Raw genomic sequence first — 19,984 nt, 5'->3', positions numbered from 1 at the left:
TGTGCCTGTTTACTATTGATGGGGAGGCGGAGTGGTGTAGCCTTTCTGGAGGTCACTGGTGGCTCCACAGGAAGCTGGGTATTTGGGGCCATGGGGTCCTGCAACTTCATTGTGGGGTGTGTATTTGGAAGATCTGAGGGTGGAGACATGAATGGACATTTGCACACTGGTGTTTGTGGAGACAGTGTTCATGATTTGCAATGGGTGGAGGTGGCCCAAAGGTACACTGACTGAAGAACAGAGTGGTGAACTGTGGTGTGTGCATACAATGGATTATTGGGCAACTATGAGAGGTTGTGAAGCCGTGGGACACACGACGGGGTGGGTGGATCCTGTGGGCAGCGTGTTGAATGAAGTACGCCGGAGACCAAGGCAGGCACTTTAATGCCTTACCGGTGTGGACTGACTACAACATGTAAACTCAGTATTGAATCTTAGAGCACAGCCTAACAGGGAAATGATTATTGTAGAGGTCCCTGGATTGTGGGCTCTTGCAGCAGTCAAATCTGTTCCTGAGTTGTGGTGGCTGTCTCCAGACTCTGAGACGTTGATCCCTTAATGTATGGCCTGGTTGGTCTCTGGAACATTGAGTGTCTGTGTTACGCCTGAGGCTCCGAGCTAGAGCTCCGCAGATATGAATATCAGTATTAACACATACAGCAACTGTTAAAAAAAAAAAAAAAAAAAAAGCTGAAATAGAGCCCAGACTTCAATTAGAGATATGAATAAAGCAGATCTGGTTGGGACTGGAGCAGGTCGGGTCAAAGGATAAAGGTGGAAAATGACTGTGTTCAAACGTTAGCTTCTGTGTGAGACCAAGGGAAGAGGTGTTTGTTTGGTATAGGATCTGTATTTTCTAAACAATATAACTTCTATAGTTGGTTTGTTTAGCTGCTACAATTGCATGGAGCTTTGAATGGGGGGTGAGCTATATAGATTAGAATGAAATAGCAACACATCCTAGAGTGATTTGGGTGGAGAATAAAAATATATATTCAGGGCCCCCTTGAGGAGCTGGGGGAGGTTGCAGGTGTGTTGGACTTCCTCACCTGGATTGTTGCTCCTGTTCTCACAAACATTGGGGACTGACGGCTTGACATGCTGAGCCCTCTGTCTTGGGACTGGCCCCTATGAAGCTTGTTGCTACAAGGAGAGGCTAAACCTGCTTGTAACTGTGCCTAAGAGTCTCGCTGAGTGCCTCTTTGTTTCTCAGATGTGGCCCTCTCTCTCTTAACTAAGCCACCTTGGCAGGTGTTCTCACTGCCCTCCCCTCTGCTTGGGACCTGACTCCCAGGAGTATAAATCTCCCTGGCAGCGCCGGATATGACTCCTGGGGATGAATCTGGACCCGGCATCCTGGGATTGAGAACACCTTCTTAACCAAAAGGGGGATATGAAATGAAACTAAATAAAGCTTCAGTGGCTGAGAGATTTGAAATGGAGTTGAGAGGTCACTCTGGTGGACATTCTTACACCCTATATAGATAACACTTTTTAGGTTCTGATTTATTGGAGTGGCTAGAAGTAAATACCTGAAACTACCAAACTCCAACCCAGTAGCCTTGGCTCTTGAAGACGATTGTATAACAATATAACAATGGGTGACAGTGTGATTGTGAAAACCCTGTGGATTGCATCCCCTTTATCCAGTGTATGGATGGATGAGTAGAAAAACGGGGACAAAACCTACATGAAAATTAGGGTGAGTTGGGGGGTGGGTGATTTGGATGTTCTTTTTTTATTTTTTATTTTTTATTCTTATTCTGATTTTTTCTGGTGTGAGGAAAATGTTCGGGAATGGATTGGGGTAATGAATGCACAACTGTGGGATGGTGCTGTCAACAGTTGATTGTGCACCACGGATGATTGTAATGGTATGTGAATATATCTCAATTAAAAAAAAAAGGAATGTAATCTTCATCTGGACTGGTGGTCTGCTTCCAACAGTAGCCACGAAGTTAAAAAAAAAAAAAAAAAAAATGAAGAAGCAACCCTAAACAAAACTTGTTGAAAAAGTAACCAATTCTTCAGTGCTGCTTGGAGGCAAATTCCTCAGGTACCAAAGGTAATTAGATAATTAGATGACTCCCTGGCACAGGAAACCCCATTGCCTTTGTTGGGGCCTTGCTTTGCATAACTTAAAGTGTAGGAAAATCAATGGCCCTGCCCTTTCCAAAACTAGATTCCTTTTTTAGTGTTGGTCCCATTAGACAAAACAAGCAAATGTCCCAAGCTCTCTGATAAGTCACAGATGTTCTTGGGCATGGATTTGCTTTGACAGGCTGGCCTGTTGACAGGGTCAATGCATTGTAAGTGACATTTACCCTACTCCTTTTGGTGTCTGTATAAGCTCCATCAGGATGGTGACTGACTGGGTGGAGCACCTGTGGGATAGTTCAGTATGGAAGGACTCAATGCATATTTCTTTAATTGGGGAAAGACCAAATCTTACATTCCTATTGTTTCCCCTTCAATATGCAGCACAGTACTAGATAGTTAATAGATGTTCAATTGAGCACTAGTTGAAACAGTGATTCAAATGCAGTAAATGTTACCCAAAGTTGAAGATTTGCTTAGGCCTTCATCTTTTCTTTCCCAGCCTCTGGGGACATTGGCTGTAAATATTGAATACTGGTGAGGCACAGGCTTTAAGTGAAAAATTGCATCTGCCTTCCCCACACTACCACCACTCTAAATAATTTCAGTTCCTGATTTTTAACCAGACCCGGCATTTAATCCTTAAAATTACTGGTGTTGAAAACGTGGTGTGTACATTTTCTTTCTTACTTAACTCTAGCAAATGGTAGAAGAACCAAACAAAACACATTTCTATTTAAGTTAAACATATGATTTTGACAGTGTTTTTCAATACTGGAAATTGTTTAATTTTGTCCCTTGAGTCTAAGAATTTTCAAGAAAAATGCCTTTTTAGAATAGAGAATCCAAAGCTTAGATTTTTATTTATTTGGACCACCTCTCTTTCAAAAGAAGTAATTTATGGAACTGATTCATAAGGAAATCATTTTAAAGGCAATAGGTCATTTGAACCATTATACTTCATTTAAAAGTGTTTTGAGTTTATCTGCTTTGGGATAGACATCAAAAAATGAGAGGCTCTCCTGATGTGATGTGCAAACAAACCTGTTGAGCCTTGTAAAAGTGCAGGAATCTGTCTGTAATTAGCAGCTTTGGCCCGTTAGAGAGGAGCTCCAATTTCTTTAGGTTGGAGCATGGAACTTGCAAATGTAAGGGAAAAGAGGGGCAATACATGATGAAATAGATGAGCAGTAGCAACCAAAAGGAGTTCTCATCATTCTGTAATTCAGAGCCAGAGTTTCTTTAGAATTTCAGGAAGAACATAGCACGTTTAAAAGAGCAGCAAAGACAGCAGTTGTGAACAGTACAATAAAAACCATTTCCAGAAACAGGCTGTTGAGGTCTGTATACCAGTTTGTCCAAGAGTCAAAACAGGATATCTAGAGAAAGAAATCATTTTATTAGTGCTGAGTTTACTTTTTTCCAGGAACTGAGATGTTTCATAATAAAAATTGAAATAAAGGTCAAAAGTGAGGCAACAGCAATTCTTTCTTAAATGCAATCTAGTCTTCTTAATATGACAATCAGTATATTTTATTCAGGTCTAGTTCCATTTCTGTCTTGTTCATGCTTGTAGTTTTCAAGTTATAGCCTTTGATAGATGGCAAATTATTTTAGTTCCTTTAGTATTCATAAAATTTTAAGAGTACTAAATATCTTTACTCATTCTTTTGTCCACTTAGTAGATTTGAGCAAAATATGTTAATTTCTCTATGTAACTTTATGAAAAACTATATGTAATAATATACTACTATTAATTTTAGCTCTTTAATCTAAGAATCTTCAAGAAGAATATACAAACTTAGGAAGTACAATATTTTATTGATAGTACTTCTTGATGACACATTGAGTCAGTCTGTGATCTATCTCCAGTGAGGAAATTCTTACAAGTTATTGATGAGCTAATGTTCTTTGGAAACACTACCTAGAGTTCATGGTATTGTAACCCACTCAAAGTATTTCACGTGAGTTAAGAACAAATATGTGGATATATGTTAAAACCTAATGTGCACAAGATCTCAAATCTGTGAAAAACCCTTCAAATTAAGTTTTTTGAGAGGATTGTCTTTTCTGTTTGCTGTTTTACCAGTGGTTCTCCAACACAGGTACATAGACCAGTGTCAGTCTGTGGCTCACTTCACAAGGGTTCAAGTTATAAATGAGAGAGAAAAGCAAAAGTGGTGAGTTTCCATACTCACTACAACATTTTTCATGAATTTTTAAATATTGAATTTAAATTATTATCCTTTTTGTGAGCTTATATATATATATAATATATATTTGTGTGTATGAGATTAAATATATGTATGTGTGTATACATATATATTTTTTCTTTTTGTAATGGGTAGCACGTACAATGTGCTTTAAGATAATATTGTTTTTTCCTAATGTAATAGCCTTGCATAATTTATTTTGAAAGCTTATTGGTATGAAATCTGAAAGTCTGGGACCACATGTTTTTGTATGGCCAAAGAAGCTCATCTGTACTGTGCCAACAAGATGGCCATCTGATAAATCTCCTTTAAATAAACATCTATCTTGTTGACAACACACCTATATCTTAAATAATTGAAGCAGAGGTCTTAAAAATTTTCAGCTATTTAGAAAGAATAAAACAAAGTAAAACTATACAACTTGTGGGACTCACAAATCATGTAACCTACTAGAAAGCTTTTCTCCATCTCCACTAATTTTGGAAATTGGAGACACAAAGAAAAAGGAATCACTAACTTGTGTGAAGCCAGGTGTACAAATGGAGGATGGATGTTATCAGTTGATTATAGGCTCAGTAATAAGTTGATCCAGCATTAACAGGAAAACAACTTTGTTTTTAAACAATTATTACATTAAAAACAGCAACCAAAAATAAGCTTTTTGTGAATGTGAATTCATATATATGACTTCGTTTTTATTCTTTTTGAGCTGAAGATAGGTGCTCTTAGATGAAGCTTTGTATGGAAAAGGCATTTTATCCAGCTTCTCCTCGATGTTTCTTCTCATAAGAAAGAAAATATAGCAGTCTCTGAAGATTATTTTAAAGTATTAATGATTTTAAAAATTTGCCTCAGATTTTAAATCTGTTTTGGCTTCAGAACCCTTTGTTTAAATAGAACTTGAAACAGCAGTTTAAGATGTAAAAATATAAAAACATCTGATTTGGTTCAATTCAAGACAGTATCCTTACTTTTCCATAGTGAGCGTAGTTATAAAGCCACGGTTTCATAAAATAAGTCACTATTTTGAATATGTACACAGTCCTCAGAATTATTATTGCAATATAGGAAAAAAACCCATTTCTGAATAAATTTATTGTTATTGTACATAAAAAGTTAAGAATAAAGAGCAAATGCTAACATATTGAAATGATACTACCAATATTTAGTAAACAGGTCTTTAGTAGAAATATAGTTTTGTACACAAAAACTAAAGGCATTAGTTACATGTCTTTTCAATTAAAAGCTTTTGGGCAACAAAGATGATACCTTAATCATATTCAGATCCTAATTTCCATTTGCTCTGTTACAGCTGGCCCTCAATAAAAACTTACCAAACAAGTAATCCAAAGCAAACTTTTTAATTTAATAATTAAAAATAAAATGACTAATACATATTTTGAACATCAAGGTTGCCTTTGTGTAAAATAGATTACAGAGGCTTGTCATAATTGGCAAATTCTAAAAATGAATAAATTGATTTTTTTTTGGTCAATTGAATCATATTCAAAGTCTCAAGATGAGCTCACTAAAGTAAATCTGGTTGTCATCATATTTCTGTATAATAAAGATTTATTTAGTAATGAAAATTTCCCACTAATCAGTTAGTTCAGGGAGACATACTTTTAAGTAATATTGATTTGGCTTTAAATTCCCATATAATTCTCTTCATCAAAGTGTAACTGTATTAACCAGCTATCATAAATATTTAATAAACTTGGAAAGCACTTAAAGAAGTCAGCAGTAGGACTTCCTTGTTTGCTTAATAAGCATCTACACAGGTCACTTCACATCATGCATATTAACTTATGATAGTGACTTCAGTGATAATCTATAACTTGAAATTTCTAATTTGAATATCACTTTTGTTGTATTAGTTTACTCCTGATAGCAACATATCTGATGTATTTTTGGTTGGGTATGTAAGATAAAATGAAGTTACTTCTTTATGCTTCCTTGAACCCCTAAGACCAGTGCTTTTACTGTCAAACTCTATTAACCAGCTGATGAGCCAAAAATGTGGTCAGTAATATTCAAGTAACTTTTTTCCCAACATAAACATCTTTGAAGAGTTCACACTAATGATCCTGGGTTGCTCTGCTGATCTTTTTATTACTAACCCCATCAAAATCCACAACCCCAAATTATTCTTCATTAAGTGTTAGAGTGGCTTTAGGTTTTGACAACATGAATGCTTCAAAAGTAATTGTCATCCAATAAGCTTATAAGCTTTTGCCTAAAACGATGCTTTATGATAGAAGATATTCTTTTTATTAACAAGAGTGGCCAAAATATAGAAAAAGTAAAAGGAAATTCCTAAGAGAGTCATCCACAGCAGTTAACCTGGACACGCATAAGTGTTGCACATGTGTATACATGCTTGAGTGTGCTTGTGTGTGTGTGTGTGTGTCTCACTGCATGGCTTCTCTTTCCCATAATAGACTTCTTCCTCATCATTAAACACTTACTGATTCCTGTCTTCTAGATGACACAGGCTGTCCAAGCAGCCAGTCAGTGTCTCCTGTGAAGACGCCCTCAGATGCTGGAAATGGCCTAGTTGGCTTTTGCCCTGGAAGTGATGAGGACTTTACCAGAAAGAAGTGCACAACTGGAATGGTTGGTGAGGGAAGCTTGCAGGCAACTCGATACAAGAAGGAACCAAAATCAGGCCTTGTAAAGCCAGGTCAGTGTGCTTGATCTTTGTGCTTTTTTTCAGAGCCCTTTGCCTGGAGTGATTCCAGATTTGAAACAAAACACCTATACATCCAGCGTGGGAACACCTGTGCCATGCCCCATACTGAGAAACATCATTTTGTTAAAAAGGATGTTTTTCTAAAAAAGGATGTTTTAACTGGGTTAGAGAATAGCATGGTTTCTGTACTGGTTGTTAATTTTGAGTAAATAGTGATGTGTGTTTATTAAGAGGATCAAAAAAGGAGCAATTTTGAAATATAAACCGGATGGTTTAACAGACTTTTAAACTATATACTTAAATATGTCTAGATTAAATTATACTAAGAAATTACTTGTACCATCTAAAGTGACCACAAATTATGAAAATCACAGGTTATCTTGATGCAAATCTGTAGGGCTAGGCATACTTGCTGACATGGTTACTTTATTTGCTTTTAAAGATTTAAATATGAATATGATGTTATATGTATATACATATATATGATGTTCAATAGCTATAAAATATTAAAAGCTATGAGATGAAATGGAGATAATTATTGCAATGGAAGAGATACCATGAGCATCAGAAATGTTCAGTTATCAGAATTTGGAACTTGTGTATAAATATTTTGCACTCAAAAATATGCGTGAACATATATCGTTTTAGTAAAAATAGTTATAACTTTCAAGTAAAAGGAATGGGCATTGGCAATGGGAGACAATCTCTATATTGCTTTCTTTTCTTTAACACCTATAGTTATTTACAATACATATTTATAACCTATAGTTTATAATACATATTTATAACCTATAGTTATTTACAATACGTATTTATAACCTATAGTTATTTACAATACATATTTATGATGATGACATTGTTGTGCATAGAATGATAGAAACAGCTTTATTTCCATACAGGCTTGGCGCTGTATCCTCCTCCATTGGATGGTAGCATCTCTGCTTTTTTTTCTTTCTGAGTAATTGATATGCGGAGCATAGCATAATGGATTATTCTTCAACTTGCTTTTGGTCAACCAAAGAGACTGTTACTTAATCTCAGAGCAAAACAAACTGAGAAAAAGAAGTCACTTATTTCCTAATGGCACCTGATAAAAGTCAGTCATGATGAATATAATAGTCCTTCTTTGGAATAATATAAAAAAGAAAGGGAATTATACACAATATGGAAGTAAACAGCATAAAATAGAGATATATGGGGATTACAGAATGGTGATGGGTACCATCATGACTTAGGAAAGAAAATGAATTGAAGAATGTCAATATAATTACAGCGAAGAAATAAACCATTACCTTGCATAGCCAGGGGCAAGAACTACTTACTTCCTTCCATCACATCAGTTGTCTTTTTTTTAAGATACAGTTAAACAGGAGACAAATGTGGTGCTGCAAGAACAAACTTTTTAAGTTTAACTGGGAGTTAGTATCATTCTTCCTCATTTCAATAATAATCATAATCATGTTAACAAGACTTTTAAAATTCTATGTATATATACAGAATTCATACTGAGCATGTTGCTCATTCTGTAGAAGCTCATCACTTGCTAAAGATCAGCCACTTGTGTTGCTGAGAATCCTTATGGCCTTGAGTCTTCATGAAGAAATTGTAGACAAGGAAAAAGAAAACAGGAACGGTTGTTCTTAATGCTGTTTTGATTTATGGACTCTTTGACACTCATGACAGCAGTAGATCCCTACTCCAGAAAATTGCCCATGTTCACAAAATACTGCATCCCATTTCAGAGGTTTCAAAGATCTCCTTTATTAGGATTTATGGATCCTAGATTAATGAACCTTGCCTGGAGGCAGAGCCCAAACTGATAGCTTTTATCAACTGCTTCTGATTTAATTGCTTATAGGCATAAAAATCACTTAAGCATTTCCCACCTGGGGATCTGTTTATTTATTTGCATCCCAACAATGTCAAGGAGATCCTTAAAGTTTATTGTTTAGTCGCCTAAAATTTCTAACGTCATCACAGAAAAAGTTGCTAACCTTTTGAATAGGATCCAGTTCTGTACAGTAAGCTCTTTGTATTTGAGAAAAACCTGCATCATGACCTATAATTCTCTGAACTTTCAGCAGAATAGATCTGTCAGGCTCATAAATCAGAAGAGAGGAAACCCTGGAAGCAAGACCTCTGGATGACTCCAAAATTTACAAAGTGCAGAGACATAGTCTGTTAAACCACAATAAAATACCGCTCTCAAGTCAAAATTGTCTGCTCCTCCATAGCCCCTAGTGACCATGTCCCCTCAGCAAAAACTGATCTTCAGCTCTTGATGAGTGTTCTACTTTTTAAAATAATCAACTCATTAAAACCAATACCAGTTTACTAAAATAGCAAGCAATTAGTGGCTCTTATACAAATGCTTGGAGGCTCTTTAGCGTTAAATAACCTGAACCCATTTAATTTTAGGTCCGTTGTTCTAGATTCTAAAACACTGCAGTTCACCTCAGAAAAGAATTATTGGATTGCCCCTTTTGGTCATTAAGATAAAGAACTAATATTCACTGAGTATTTGATGCAGAGGGAGAAGTCTATCACAGGGTGCTGAGAGGGGTTTGGGAAGGTAAGCTGAGCAAGCCTGCTCCTTCCCACCTGGGCACCATGTGCACACAGCATGCAAGCCCTTCCCTCCTCCAGGCAGGAGCTGGTTCTGGAACTTCTCGGAGGCAGTGAGCCTTCTGTCATTTTGGCTTCTATAACTTAATGCCTATGCCGATTTAATTAAAAACTGTTACCAACGAGCAAAGGAAAACATTCCTACAGTCCAGTTGGATAATAGGTTTGTGTTTTCATGTTTTCCTTTTGCCTCCAAGTCAACTCAGCAGACATTCAATGCTGAATCCCCAGAGCCTAATGCTGTGTCTCCCATAAAGCAAGTGTTCAGTAAATGCTTAAATGAGAAATGGAGTATATACTTTGTATAGAGAATTATGTTTCATGTTGGAAGAGGCATGGGAAAGATGGGACAAAGATGGCCTCAATGTCACCCCTCTTTTAGAGTTTATAATTTAAGGTAGAAAAGGAAAGGAATGAAGGAATTGCGATTGGGAACTTTTTGAGGAATCGAGAGTGGTAACCTTCTTTCTCCCAGGTGCTACTCCTATATTTCATTTGCAGTCAGTTTCAAGATGAGACTGATTTTATCCAGAAATGAAAGTTCTAATTGCATTACTGTTCCAGTATATTAAATGATGTTTTTAGGCCTCCTTTAATACTTGATTTACTACTATTTGGGGAATACCTTAGCCCAGGGAAGAAAAAGACCTAGTGTTGCAGTTTTATAAATAGAAATAGTAAATCCTTTCTTCCCAAGGCTAGTTGGAGAGTTGGGAAAACAATTACACAGTTTAAACAAATAATTAGAAAATGTGAAAGGGAAAAACAAAAAAACAAAAAAGCACCCAAGAGGTAGATAAAGGGTGAATGGTTAGGGTCACTATAATTTAAAAGAAATCCACATTTAGAAACTGAAATGTTAAAAATCTGCCTTTGAAAGATGTCACTGTATCTCATTAGCATTCACACTAAGTTAGAATTAATCCCTTGTCATCAGACACCAGACAGGCTATTGAAATTAGAGACCTGGCTGGGCTGAACTATAATAACCTCACAACAATAACAGAAGATCTGTTACTTAAAAAAAAATATTTCCCACATTCAGAGGCCTTTGCTAGAAAATTCAGGAGGCACCAACGAGGTTAGTGATTAATCAACATGAGTTCCTGTAATAGATTGAGACTCTTTCACACACAGCCAGAAGCCTACATGTGTCCCAGTTCTTATCATAAGTATCCCTTGCACTTCAAAGTTAGTTCTGTGAAATAACATAGATCTAGACAATTTACATGGAGGAAGCCATTCTTCTGCTAACCTGAGCTACCTAGAGGAGAATTGAGAACTTAGCTTTAGGCAGCTTCTACCCAGGCTACCCAACCTCTTCTGTTTTGGAAAAAAAAAAGTGGCAAGAGAGCACTTTTTCTAACCACCAGAGTCTAGAATGTAACATACTAGGTTCAAGTCTTCATCCTGCCACTCTGTACTGTGATCATCATCTGTAAAATGGGTCGTTGTGAAGATTAAATAAACTACAGCATGTAGCGTGCCTAATGTTGGATCTAGCACAAAGTAATTCCTCAATAAATGTTACTGATGGTTATTTTTAGCTTTGATGATACATGTCACAGATCCCATGCACTTAACTTATAAGGAAAACCCTAAAACTCTCACATAGAATGTATTTATGTCTACATTAAACAAAATTATAACATGTTATGCTATCCCTGTTCACATAAAGCGAGAGAGAGGAGGGCACTTTGACAGGCATATGAATTGACAGCTGATGGCTTGACAATGAAGAAAGAAATGGGAAAATATGAAAGAGCAGACAGAAGACCACAAAAAAGCATAGTGTGGTCTGGAGGCGATTTAAGTGGTTTAGGCCATCACCAGCTTTTAATGCTTTGTAGCACTTAGCTCAATAATTGATGTTTAAAAGCAAACTGAGTCATGATGATGGTATAGTTGGCAGAAGATGATGTGCCTGAAGCAATAATAATGTTTTGAGTATTTTAGAAATATTTCCGTAGATTGAAAAAAATAAAAATTTTAGTACTAAATGGGAAGCTTTTGGTTATATGGAAACTTTTTGTATTCCTTGGCAAGGCATTAATTTTCTAGGAGATAGCTCTTGATTACAATCAAAGGTATTCCAGCAGCACACCTCAGCCTAAAATGCAGGCTGTAATCTATTTCAGATATTGAAAGCCTTATGAAAATATCTGGAAGGATGCATTGAATGTAATCATGGGCTTGGATATCATCTGGAAATTTGAATTTTTTGAGTTTTTAAAAATTTAATTAGAGAAGTTGTAGGTTTATAGAAAAATCTTGTAAAAATATACAGCATTCCCATATACCTCCCACAATATTAACATTTTGCATTTTAGTGTGGTACCTTTGTTACAACTGATGAAAGAATATTATCATTGTACTATTAACTACAGTCAGTTGTTTACAATAGGGTTCACTATGTTGTATAGTCCTATGTTTTATCTTTTAATTTTTATTCTAGTAACATATACAGGGCCTAAAATTTCCCCTTTTAACCACATCTACATGTATAATTTAATGCTGTTAATTACACTTACAATGTTGTGCTACAGTCACCACCATCCATTTACAGAACTTGACAACTTTACAACCCAAATTGAAATTCTGTACGAATTAGACATTAACTCTCCATTCCCTACCCCCAACCCAGGTCCTGGTAACCTGTATTCTAGATTCTAACTCTATGAGTTTACTTATTCTAATTATTACTTATCAGTGAGAAAATACAATATTTGTCCTTTTGTATCTGGCTTGTTTCACTCAGCATAATGTCTTCAAGGTCCATCCATGTTGTCACATGAACCAGAGTTCCTTCCTTTTTAATGCTGAATAATATTCCATTGTATATATATACCACATTTTGTTTATCCATTCATTGATTGATGGGCATTTGGACTGTCTCCATCTTTTGGCAATTGTGAATAATGCCGCTCTGAATATCAGTGTGCAAATATCTGTTTGAGTCCCTGCTTTCAGTTCATTTGGGTATATTCCTAGTAGAGGGATTGCTATAGTTAGTTTTCTGGGGAGCTGCCAAACTGCCTACCACAGTGGCTGCACCGTTTTGCATTGCCATTGTCAATGAATGGTGTTCCTTTTTCTCTTCATTCTCTCCAACACTTGCAAATGTCTATTTTTTTTTTCATGGTAGCCATTCTAATGGGTATGAAATGGTATCTCACTGTGGTTTTGATATGCATTTCCCTGATAACTAATGATGTTGAGCATCTTTCCATTTGCTTTTTAGCCATTTGTATATCCTCTTTGGAGAAATGTCTATTTAAGTCTTTTGCTCATTTTTAAATTAGGTTGTCTTTTTATTGTTGAGTTGAAGGATTTGTTTATATATTTGGGATATTAAAGCCTTATCAGATATGTGGTTTCTAAATATTTTCTGCCATTGGGTAGGTTGTGTTTTCACTTTGATTATAAGGTCCTTTGATGCCCAAAAGTTTTTTAATTTTGATGAGGTCCCATTTATCTATTTTTTCTTTTGTTGATTTTCCCTTGGATGTAACATCTAAGATCTTGCCTAACACAAGATCCTGAAGATGCTTTCCTACATTTTCTTTAAATATTTTACTTGGAGTTTTATAGTCCTGGTTCTTATATTTAGGTCTTTGATACATTTTGACTTAATTTTTGTATATAGTGTGAGATAGGGATCTTCATTCTTTTGCATATGGATATCTAATTCTTCCAGCACCATTTGTTGAAGAGATTATTCTTTCCCAGTTGAGTGGAGTTGGCAGCCTTGTCAAAAATCAGTTAGCCATACAGTACCCCATGCAGCAATGTTACAGAGGCTGAAAAGGAGATCAGCCTTTGATTAGAGATATGAACGAAATGGACTTGGTTGTGACTGGGGTAGATCAGACTAAAGGGTAGAGGATGATGATATTGACTGTGTTTTAAAATGTTGGCTTTTGTGTGGGACCAAAAGAAGAGATGTTTATTTGGTGCAATATCTATATTTTCTGTAGCACACTATATAATTTAACTTGTATGGTCAGTTTATTCAAATACCATAATTACATGGAACCTTGAATAGGGAGTGAGATCTGATTGGTTTGTACAGGTTAGTGTGAAGTCCCAATACATCCCAGAGTAATTTGGGCAGAGAATAAAAAGTATTTGCAAAGCCCCCTTGAGAGACTGGGGAAAAATGTAGAAATAGTAAACTTCCCCACCTGGAGAATTCCTGATATTCTCACAGTCATTGGGGACTATTAGTTTAGTAGGCCGAGCCCTCGATCTTGGAGCTTGCCCTTACAAGGCTTGTTATTTCAAAGGAGAGGCTAAGCTGCTTAAAATTGTGCCTGAGAGTCACCCCCAGAGAACTTCTTTTGTTGCTCAGATGTGGCCTCTCTCTCTAAGCCAACTCTGCTGGTGGACTTGCTGCCCTCCCCCCTACATGAGACATGACTCCCAGAGGTAGAAATCTTCCTGACAACATGGGATATGACTCCAAGGATGAGCCTGGACCCAGTATGGTGGGATTGAGAAAGTCTTCTGACCAAAAGGGAGGAGAGAAATGAAACAAAGTTTCAGTGGCTGAGAGATTTCAAATGGAGTTGAGAGGTCATTATGGAGGTTACTCTTATGCAATATGTAGATATCCTTTCTTAGTTCTTTGTTAGAATAGCTAGAAGGAAATACCTGAAACTATTAAACTGCAATCCAGTGTCCTCGATTCTTGAAGACAATTGTATAACTATATAGCTTATACGGTGTGACTGTGTGATTGTGAAAACCTTGTGGCTCACATGCTCTTTATCCAGTGTATGGACAGATGAGTAGAAAACTGGGGACAAAAAGTAAATGAATAATAGGGGGGGGAGGAAGGGTATGGAATGTTTTGGGTGTTCTTTTTTTCTTTTTTCTTTTTCTTTTTATTTTTATTTTTGGAGTAATGAAAATGTTCAAAAATTGATTGTGGTGATGAATGCACAAATAAATGATGATACTTTGAACAATTGATACTTGGAACAATGGATGACTGTATGGTATGTGAATATATTTCAGTAAAATTGCATTAGAAAATCAATTGACCATAGATGTGAGGTTCTATTTCTAAACTCTCAATTCAATTCCATTGGGCAATGTATCTGTCCTTGTGCCAGGACCATGCTGTTTTGACCATTTTAACTTTGTAATAAGCTTTAAAGTCAAGAAGTGTGAGTCCTTCAATTTCCTTCTTCTTTTTCAAGATGTTTTTGGCTATTTGGGGCCTCACCCTTCCAAATAAATTTGATAATTGGCTTTTCCATTTCTGCAAGTAGGCTGTTGGAATTTTGATTGGGATTGTATTGAATCTGTAAATCATTTTGGCAGAATTGACATCTTAACAATATTTAGTCTTCCAGTCCATAAGCATGGAATTTTCTTCCATTTATTTAGACCGTCTTTGATTTCTTTTAGGAAAGCTTTTTAGTTTTCTGTGTATAAGTTCTTTACAAGCTTGGTTAAATTTATTCCTAGATATTCGATTTTTTTTTTCATTGCTATTGTAAATGGGATTTTTTTCTTGATTTCCTCCTCAGTTTTCCCATTACGAGTGTATAAAAACACTACTGAGTTTTATTTGGAAATTGAATTTTTAAAGAATTTTATCTGTTGTTGGGTACTGACTGTCCCAGGCACAATTCCAAGCACCTTACCCATTTAATTTTAGCATCGATGCAAGATAGGACTGTCATTTCCCCCATTTTACAGATGGGGAAACTGAGGCACAGAAAGATTAAGTAACTCACCCATGGTTACTCAGGTCCTAAATGGATTTTAAACAGGGCAGATTGGCTAACTCTTAACCACTCCCTCGACTGTGAGGTCTGCATTCAAAGGAGCATTTTTAATGGCAATTGGGGAGTGTGACAATTGAGAAAAAGGTGTTAATATAAGGCAGGAGTTATTTTTCTTTAAAGTTTGTTAAACCCAAAAAATTCGTATTAATTCTTATAAATTAGCTGATGTAGTATATGTATAGATCTTGCTGACTGTTGATGATTTCATTAGTGCTTTCAATGAGGTACAGAAAGTCAGAATGAATAAGGTTATTTGGATGAAGATCAGTAAAATATACCAGGAGGATTTGAACATCAAAGGAATGTTGAGGACTTCAGTCTTTTCCACTTCATCATGAACTAATCCTTTCTCAGTTTGTCAAAATGTTTCATGTGGTGCTCTGCATATCATGGCTACTTTCTTAAACAAAGATCTTCGACTTTGTCAACTTAAGCAAGAATTTTTGCATTTATACTCAAATGGATTTCTGCAACTTTCTCTCAGGTTGAGAGAGAGAATCTTCACCCAGGATACAACAGAGAATGTTCTGTGGTAGACTATTTTATAGTTATTTCCTTATTGTGAAATATATATACAAAAAGGTGGTAACTTTCAAAGTACAATTTCACGAGTAGCGATAGAACAAATTTCAAAGGATGCTACAGGTTACAGTTCCACCATTTCAATTCTTTCCTTCTAGCTATTCTAATACCCTAGCAACTAAGAAGAACAAAATTATATAGAGATTCAGTATTCATAATCATTTGTTAAATTCCATCTTGTCTGTTCCTACCCCTTCCTCTAGTTTAATCACTTTTCTGATCTTTAGAGATGTCTAGGCAGTGACCACCCTAACTTGTTCATGCTGAAAAGGGGTGTCAACATTATGGGAACAGGGGACATATCTGGTTGATGTTCTTGAAGAGGCTAATGCCTCTGGGTTTTGGCACTTAGTTGCCATAGGAGTTCTCTGGAGGATTTAAGTTTTTGAAGAATAAACTTCGTGAGTGAAACCTTTGTAGAGTCTCAGATAGAGATCGGGGTATTCTCTTAACTCTATTTGAATTCTTTTAGCCACTGAAACCTCATTTTGTTGCATTTCTTTCTTCTCTTTTGGTCAAAAAGGCATTCTCAATCCCTCAATGCCAGGGTCAGTCCTAGGGCTACTTTTTAAATTATCTGACTTTTCTCAAGCAAATCATCTTCATTTCTACACAATTTTTTGTGATAAAGAAATTTTGAATCCATGTCTGGTGGCTCTCCTTGGATATTTTTTCCAGCCTACAAGTTAAGTTATTGTAACAAAGAGACTCCAAAATGACCAAGGTTAAAACTAGCCAGAAGTTTGTCTTTTGCCAAATAGCCCACAGGTATTTGGGGGATCCGGGATGGTAGGCAGCTAAACTACCTGAACACTTGGCTTCCCCTTGTGGGTCCAGGTTTGCTGTCATCTACCAGGCAGACAGAAGGGGGAAGGGACCAGGGGCATTCACCCAATCATTTTGAGGTCAGGACCCAGAAGTGGTCATTTCTAATTATATACCAGTTCCTCTTAGTAAATGGCCACCTGTTATTACGGAAAAAAGGAGAATGAAGACTAGTAGACAACCAGCAGGCTGTCACAAGCACCTGGTGTACAGCGTGGCACAGCTGGCTTTTCTGTTATCCTGTAGACTGTAGATATAAATGAGTACTCTTTGCTATCCAAAACTATTCCCTTCCTGAGTTCAGACAGCGAGGGATGTCTGTTTTTGTGATCTCTACTACTTAACCACTGACTGTATTGCTATTTATAGTGATCTTTAAAAGGTTGAAGGAATAATTGCAAAATCTGTTTTTGAATGTTTTTGCCTCCTTTATTTTAAACTATCCCATCAGTTGACCTCTGAAGGCAGCCAAAACCAGAACGGATTGAGATCAATTCAGACAATGTGTCTTCTTCAAATGGCGTATTTTGTTCAAAGGAGATAATTATGGGGTGCTTCATAATAAGGGGCTTTGGAAGACTCCAATATAAGGAGATATATTCTTTTTTAAGAAATATTTGTGGGGAGGTGGTAACTCACCTTATATTGAGTCATTGAAGTAGGGTTACCAGTTCACCTGCAAATGTTGGGGGGAAAGGAAGTTGGAGGCAAGGAGGAGTTTCTTTTGTAACATAAGGAAATGTTTTCTTTCCCTCAACTATAATATGGGGAATAATTAACACGTACCTTTTTCAGTTTGCTCTGAGGGTCATGAAAGGTATTGGGTATATAGCTAAGTATAAAATGAATGATGTAAAAACCACACACACTGAGAGGTAAACATGCACACCCTGTGTCTTTGCAAAAATTGGTGTCAGCATTTGGCAGGAGGCCATGTTTATAGTAACGTATTTGCCTGGAATGCAAATGGTTGCTGTCATTCTGGTTATAATATGAGAAGGGAGAAAAGTCCAAAAACAGTACGATCTTAATGCACTTGTACGTCCACTCACCATCTCCTCTACTTGGTTCTATTTTATCACAGATGACTTCTTAGTAAGCATTGTTCTTACACAAAGGAGGGCTTTGAGGGAAGCTTAATAAGCATGTTCATGCTGAACAAACTCTTATTTGGAAGGGATATGCCAGCTGTTGTCCCAGAGAGCCCTAGCTTCCATTTTCTCCCTTCAGAAGTATCCCTCTCTCCTGATCCTCTCTCCCAGGCAGTGCTTAGTAGTGCCTCACATATTTAAATAGCTGGACTTCATGGAGTATACCAAACATTTTCCTTAAAATGTCACATGCTTGCCATTGAATTTAGGAATGTGTGGGGTTTTGATAGAATTTACTCCTTGCCCATTGGGATGTTAAAATCATAGAAAGATGCTTAGTGTTTTGCTCCAGCATCATCAAAGGATTACCCTTGACTATTGTGTAGGCATTTGCTTCTATTTGACAGTTTGGTATTTCTTCAAATGCTTTGGATCCATTCATGAGGGCGATGGTTTCGTTTGAAATTCTGCAGTCATCAGAGAGAAGCTCCCATGCTCTTCCCTGATAGGTTGGCTTTTCCTCTGCCTCCTGTTGCTATGGTGCCCAGCAAAGTAACTTCCTTGCCCTGCACAAGCAAGAGGCCTTGGTCTCCATGGATACCCCACTCTGAGTCTGTATTCCACTGAGAGAGAAACTGCACACACTGTGTTTCTGCAAAAGACATAACTCCAGCCTGTGGAGGGAGGCTGTTTGCAGAGGCAGTGTTTGCCATGAAAGTCTACGGAGCTTACCTTCTAAGTGAGTAGTATTAGTCACAGTAAGTAAATAATTATATTGGTTCGCAGAGTATATGCTCCTTTTGTATGTGTGCAGAGTTAGTTGTGGTCAGATAAAAATGTAGCCTTAAAACAAGTTTCCAACTCCACCTTTCAGATATTCTGAATACAGAGCCTGTAACTAAACTTTTTAAAATATACACACACACTCACACACATACATATTTAAATACCACCTGTCATTTGTGAGTCTGTTTGTGTAATCTAAAGCCCACATGAAAGGGATTGAGCATAGGCGACACTTGCATTTTAGAATGCCCTTCTAACTGTGAGCACTGTTTGTTGCACTGGTAATGCACAGCCTAGTCTTACCCAGTGATGTGCTGTGGGAATAGCTGAGCGCAGCCACAATTAATGATCATTGGCCCTGCACCTAGTTTGCAGTGGGCCTCTGTGGAGGCTGAGATGCGATGTATTTGTTATCAAGAGGTAGCCTGCTCATATGTGGTTAAGAAAAAGAATACCCATGACTGCCAGTTCACCATGAAAATTATTCAGAGCACATCTGTCTGACTAGTTTTAATTTACTTTTCTCACATGACAACAAAATAAGAAATTCTGAAGCTCTTCATGTCCATGGAATTGGGGCATGGAAGATTTTTATTTTTATTAACTAATTTGCTCTAACACTTCCTCTTTACTGTACATTCTAAGAGCGTGAGAGTTGGTTTGCAATGTTGTAAAACCCATGAGTCATCTTTTTCATCTGCTGGGCAAGTGATGAATGCCAATGGTGCTAAAATTTCATTAGTAGAAACAAAAGAAAGGCTGTATATATGGTAACCCCAACTCAATTTCAGTAACTCTAAAATTGCATAAAATTAAGATTTTTAGACTGTCCAAAGTAGATAGCTGGTATCTAGCCATTCTTTTTTAAAAAAGGAAGCATGTATTAAACTGGTATGAGACAGTTGTTTGAATATCATATACAAGATCGAGCACAGCACATTTTGCTAGACTGAATTACTTTTATTTTATGTACTGGTGACCATTCAGGCAAAGGACAGCCAGTCTGATGTTATTTTCCCCAGCTTTTAGCCACGGCTCAATTTTAATTGCCCATTATGGGGAAAGGGTACTACCTTTTGAGAATGTGAATATACCAATGATTGCTCTGTCTCTGACTTTGTCACTTGGGTCAAGCTTTAGGTCATTGAGTTAGTACTTTTTAAATATAATTCCCATCAGGAGATGCATGTGGGTGCATAATGAACTCTGTAGAGATCACACATGGTTTGAGAGCCCTGGGAACAACATTGCTAATACTTTCCTCAAAGTCTTTCA

At 36.8% G+C, this 19,984-nt stretch overlaps 1 protein-coding gene across 7 annotated transcripts in view; it reads left to right on the top strand.

The window, feature by feature from the left end:
• The window catches only part of SYBU (syntabulin), a 141,496-nt gene that overhangs the window by 72,910 nt on the left and 48,602 nt on the right, over nt 1-19,984 (top strand). For 6 of the 7 annotated variants that reach the window (XM_037802877.1, XM_037802873.1, XM_037802872.1 and 3 more), the window contains one exon: nt 6,796-6,993. In XM_037802877.1, coding sequence (XP_037658805.1) covers nt 6,796-6,993 — 198 coding nt within the window. Of the gene's footprint in view, nt 1-6,795; nt 6,994-18,550; nt 18,663-19,984 lie in introns of those variants that run through there. The other variant, XM_037802878.1, reaches the window with a different exon arrangement.

Source organism: Choloepus didactylus, chromosome 14, assembly GCF_015220235.1.
Source record: "Choloepus didactylus isolate mChoDid1 chromosome 14, mChoDid1.pri, whole genome shotgun sequence".
Lineage (NCBI taxonomy): Eukaryota > Metazoa > Chordata > Mammalia > Pilosa > Megalonychidae > Choloepus > Choloepus didactylus.
The sequence above is the reverse complement of the archived record's forward strand: the minus strand, read 5'-3'. Positions and strand labels throughout refer to the sequence as shown.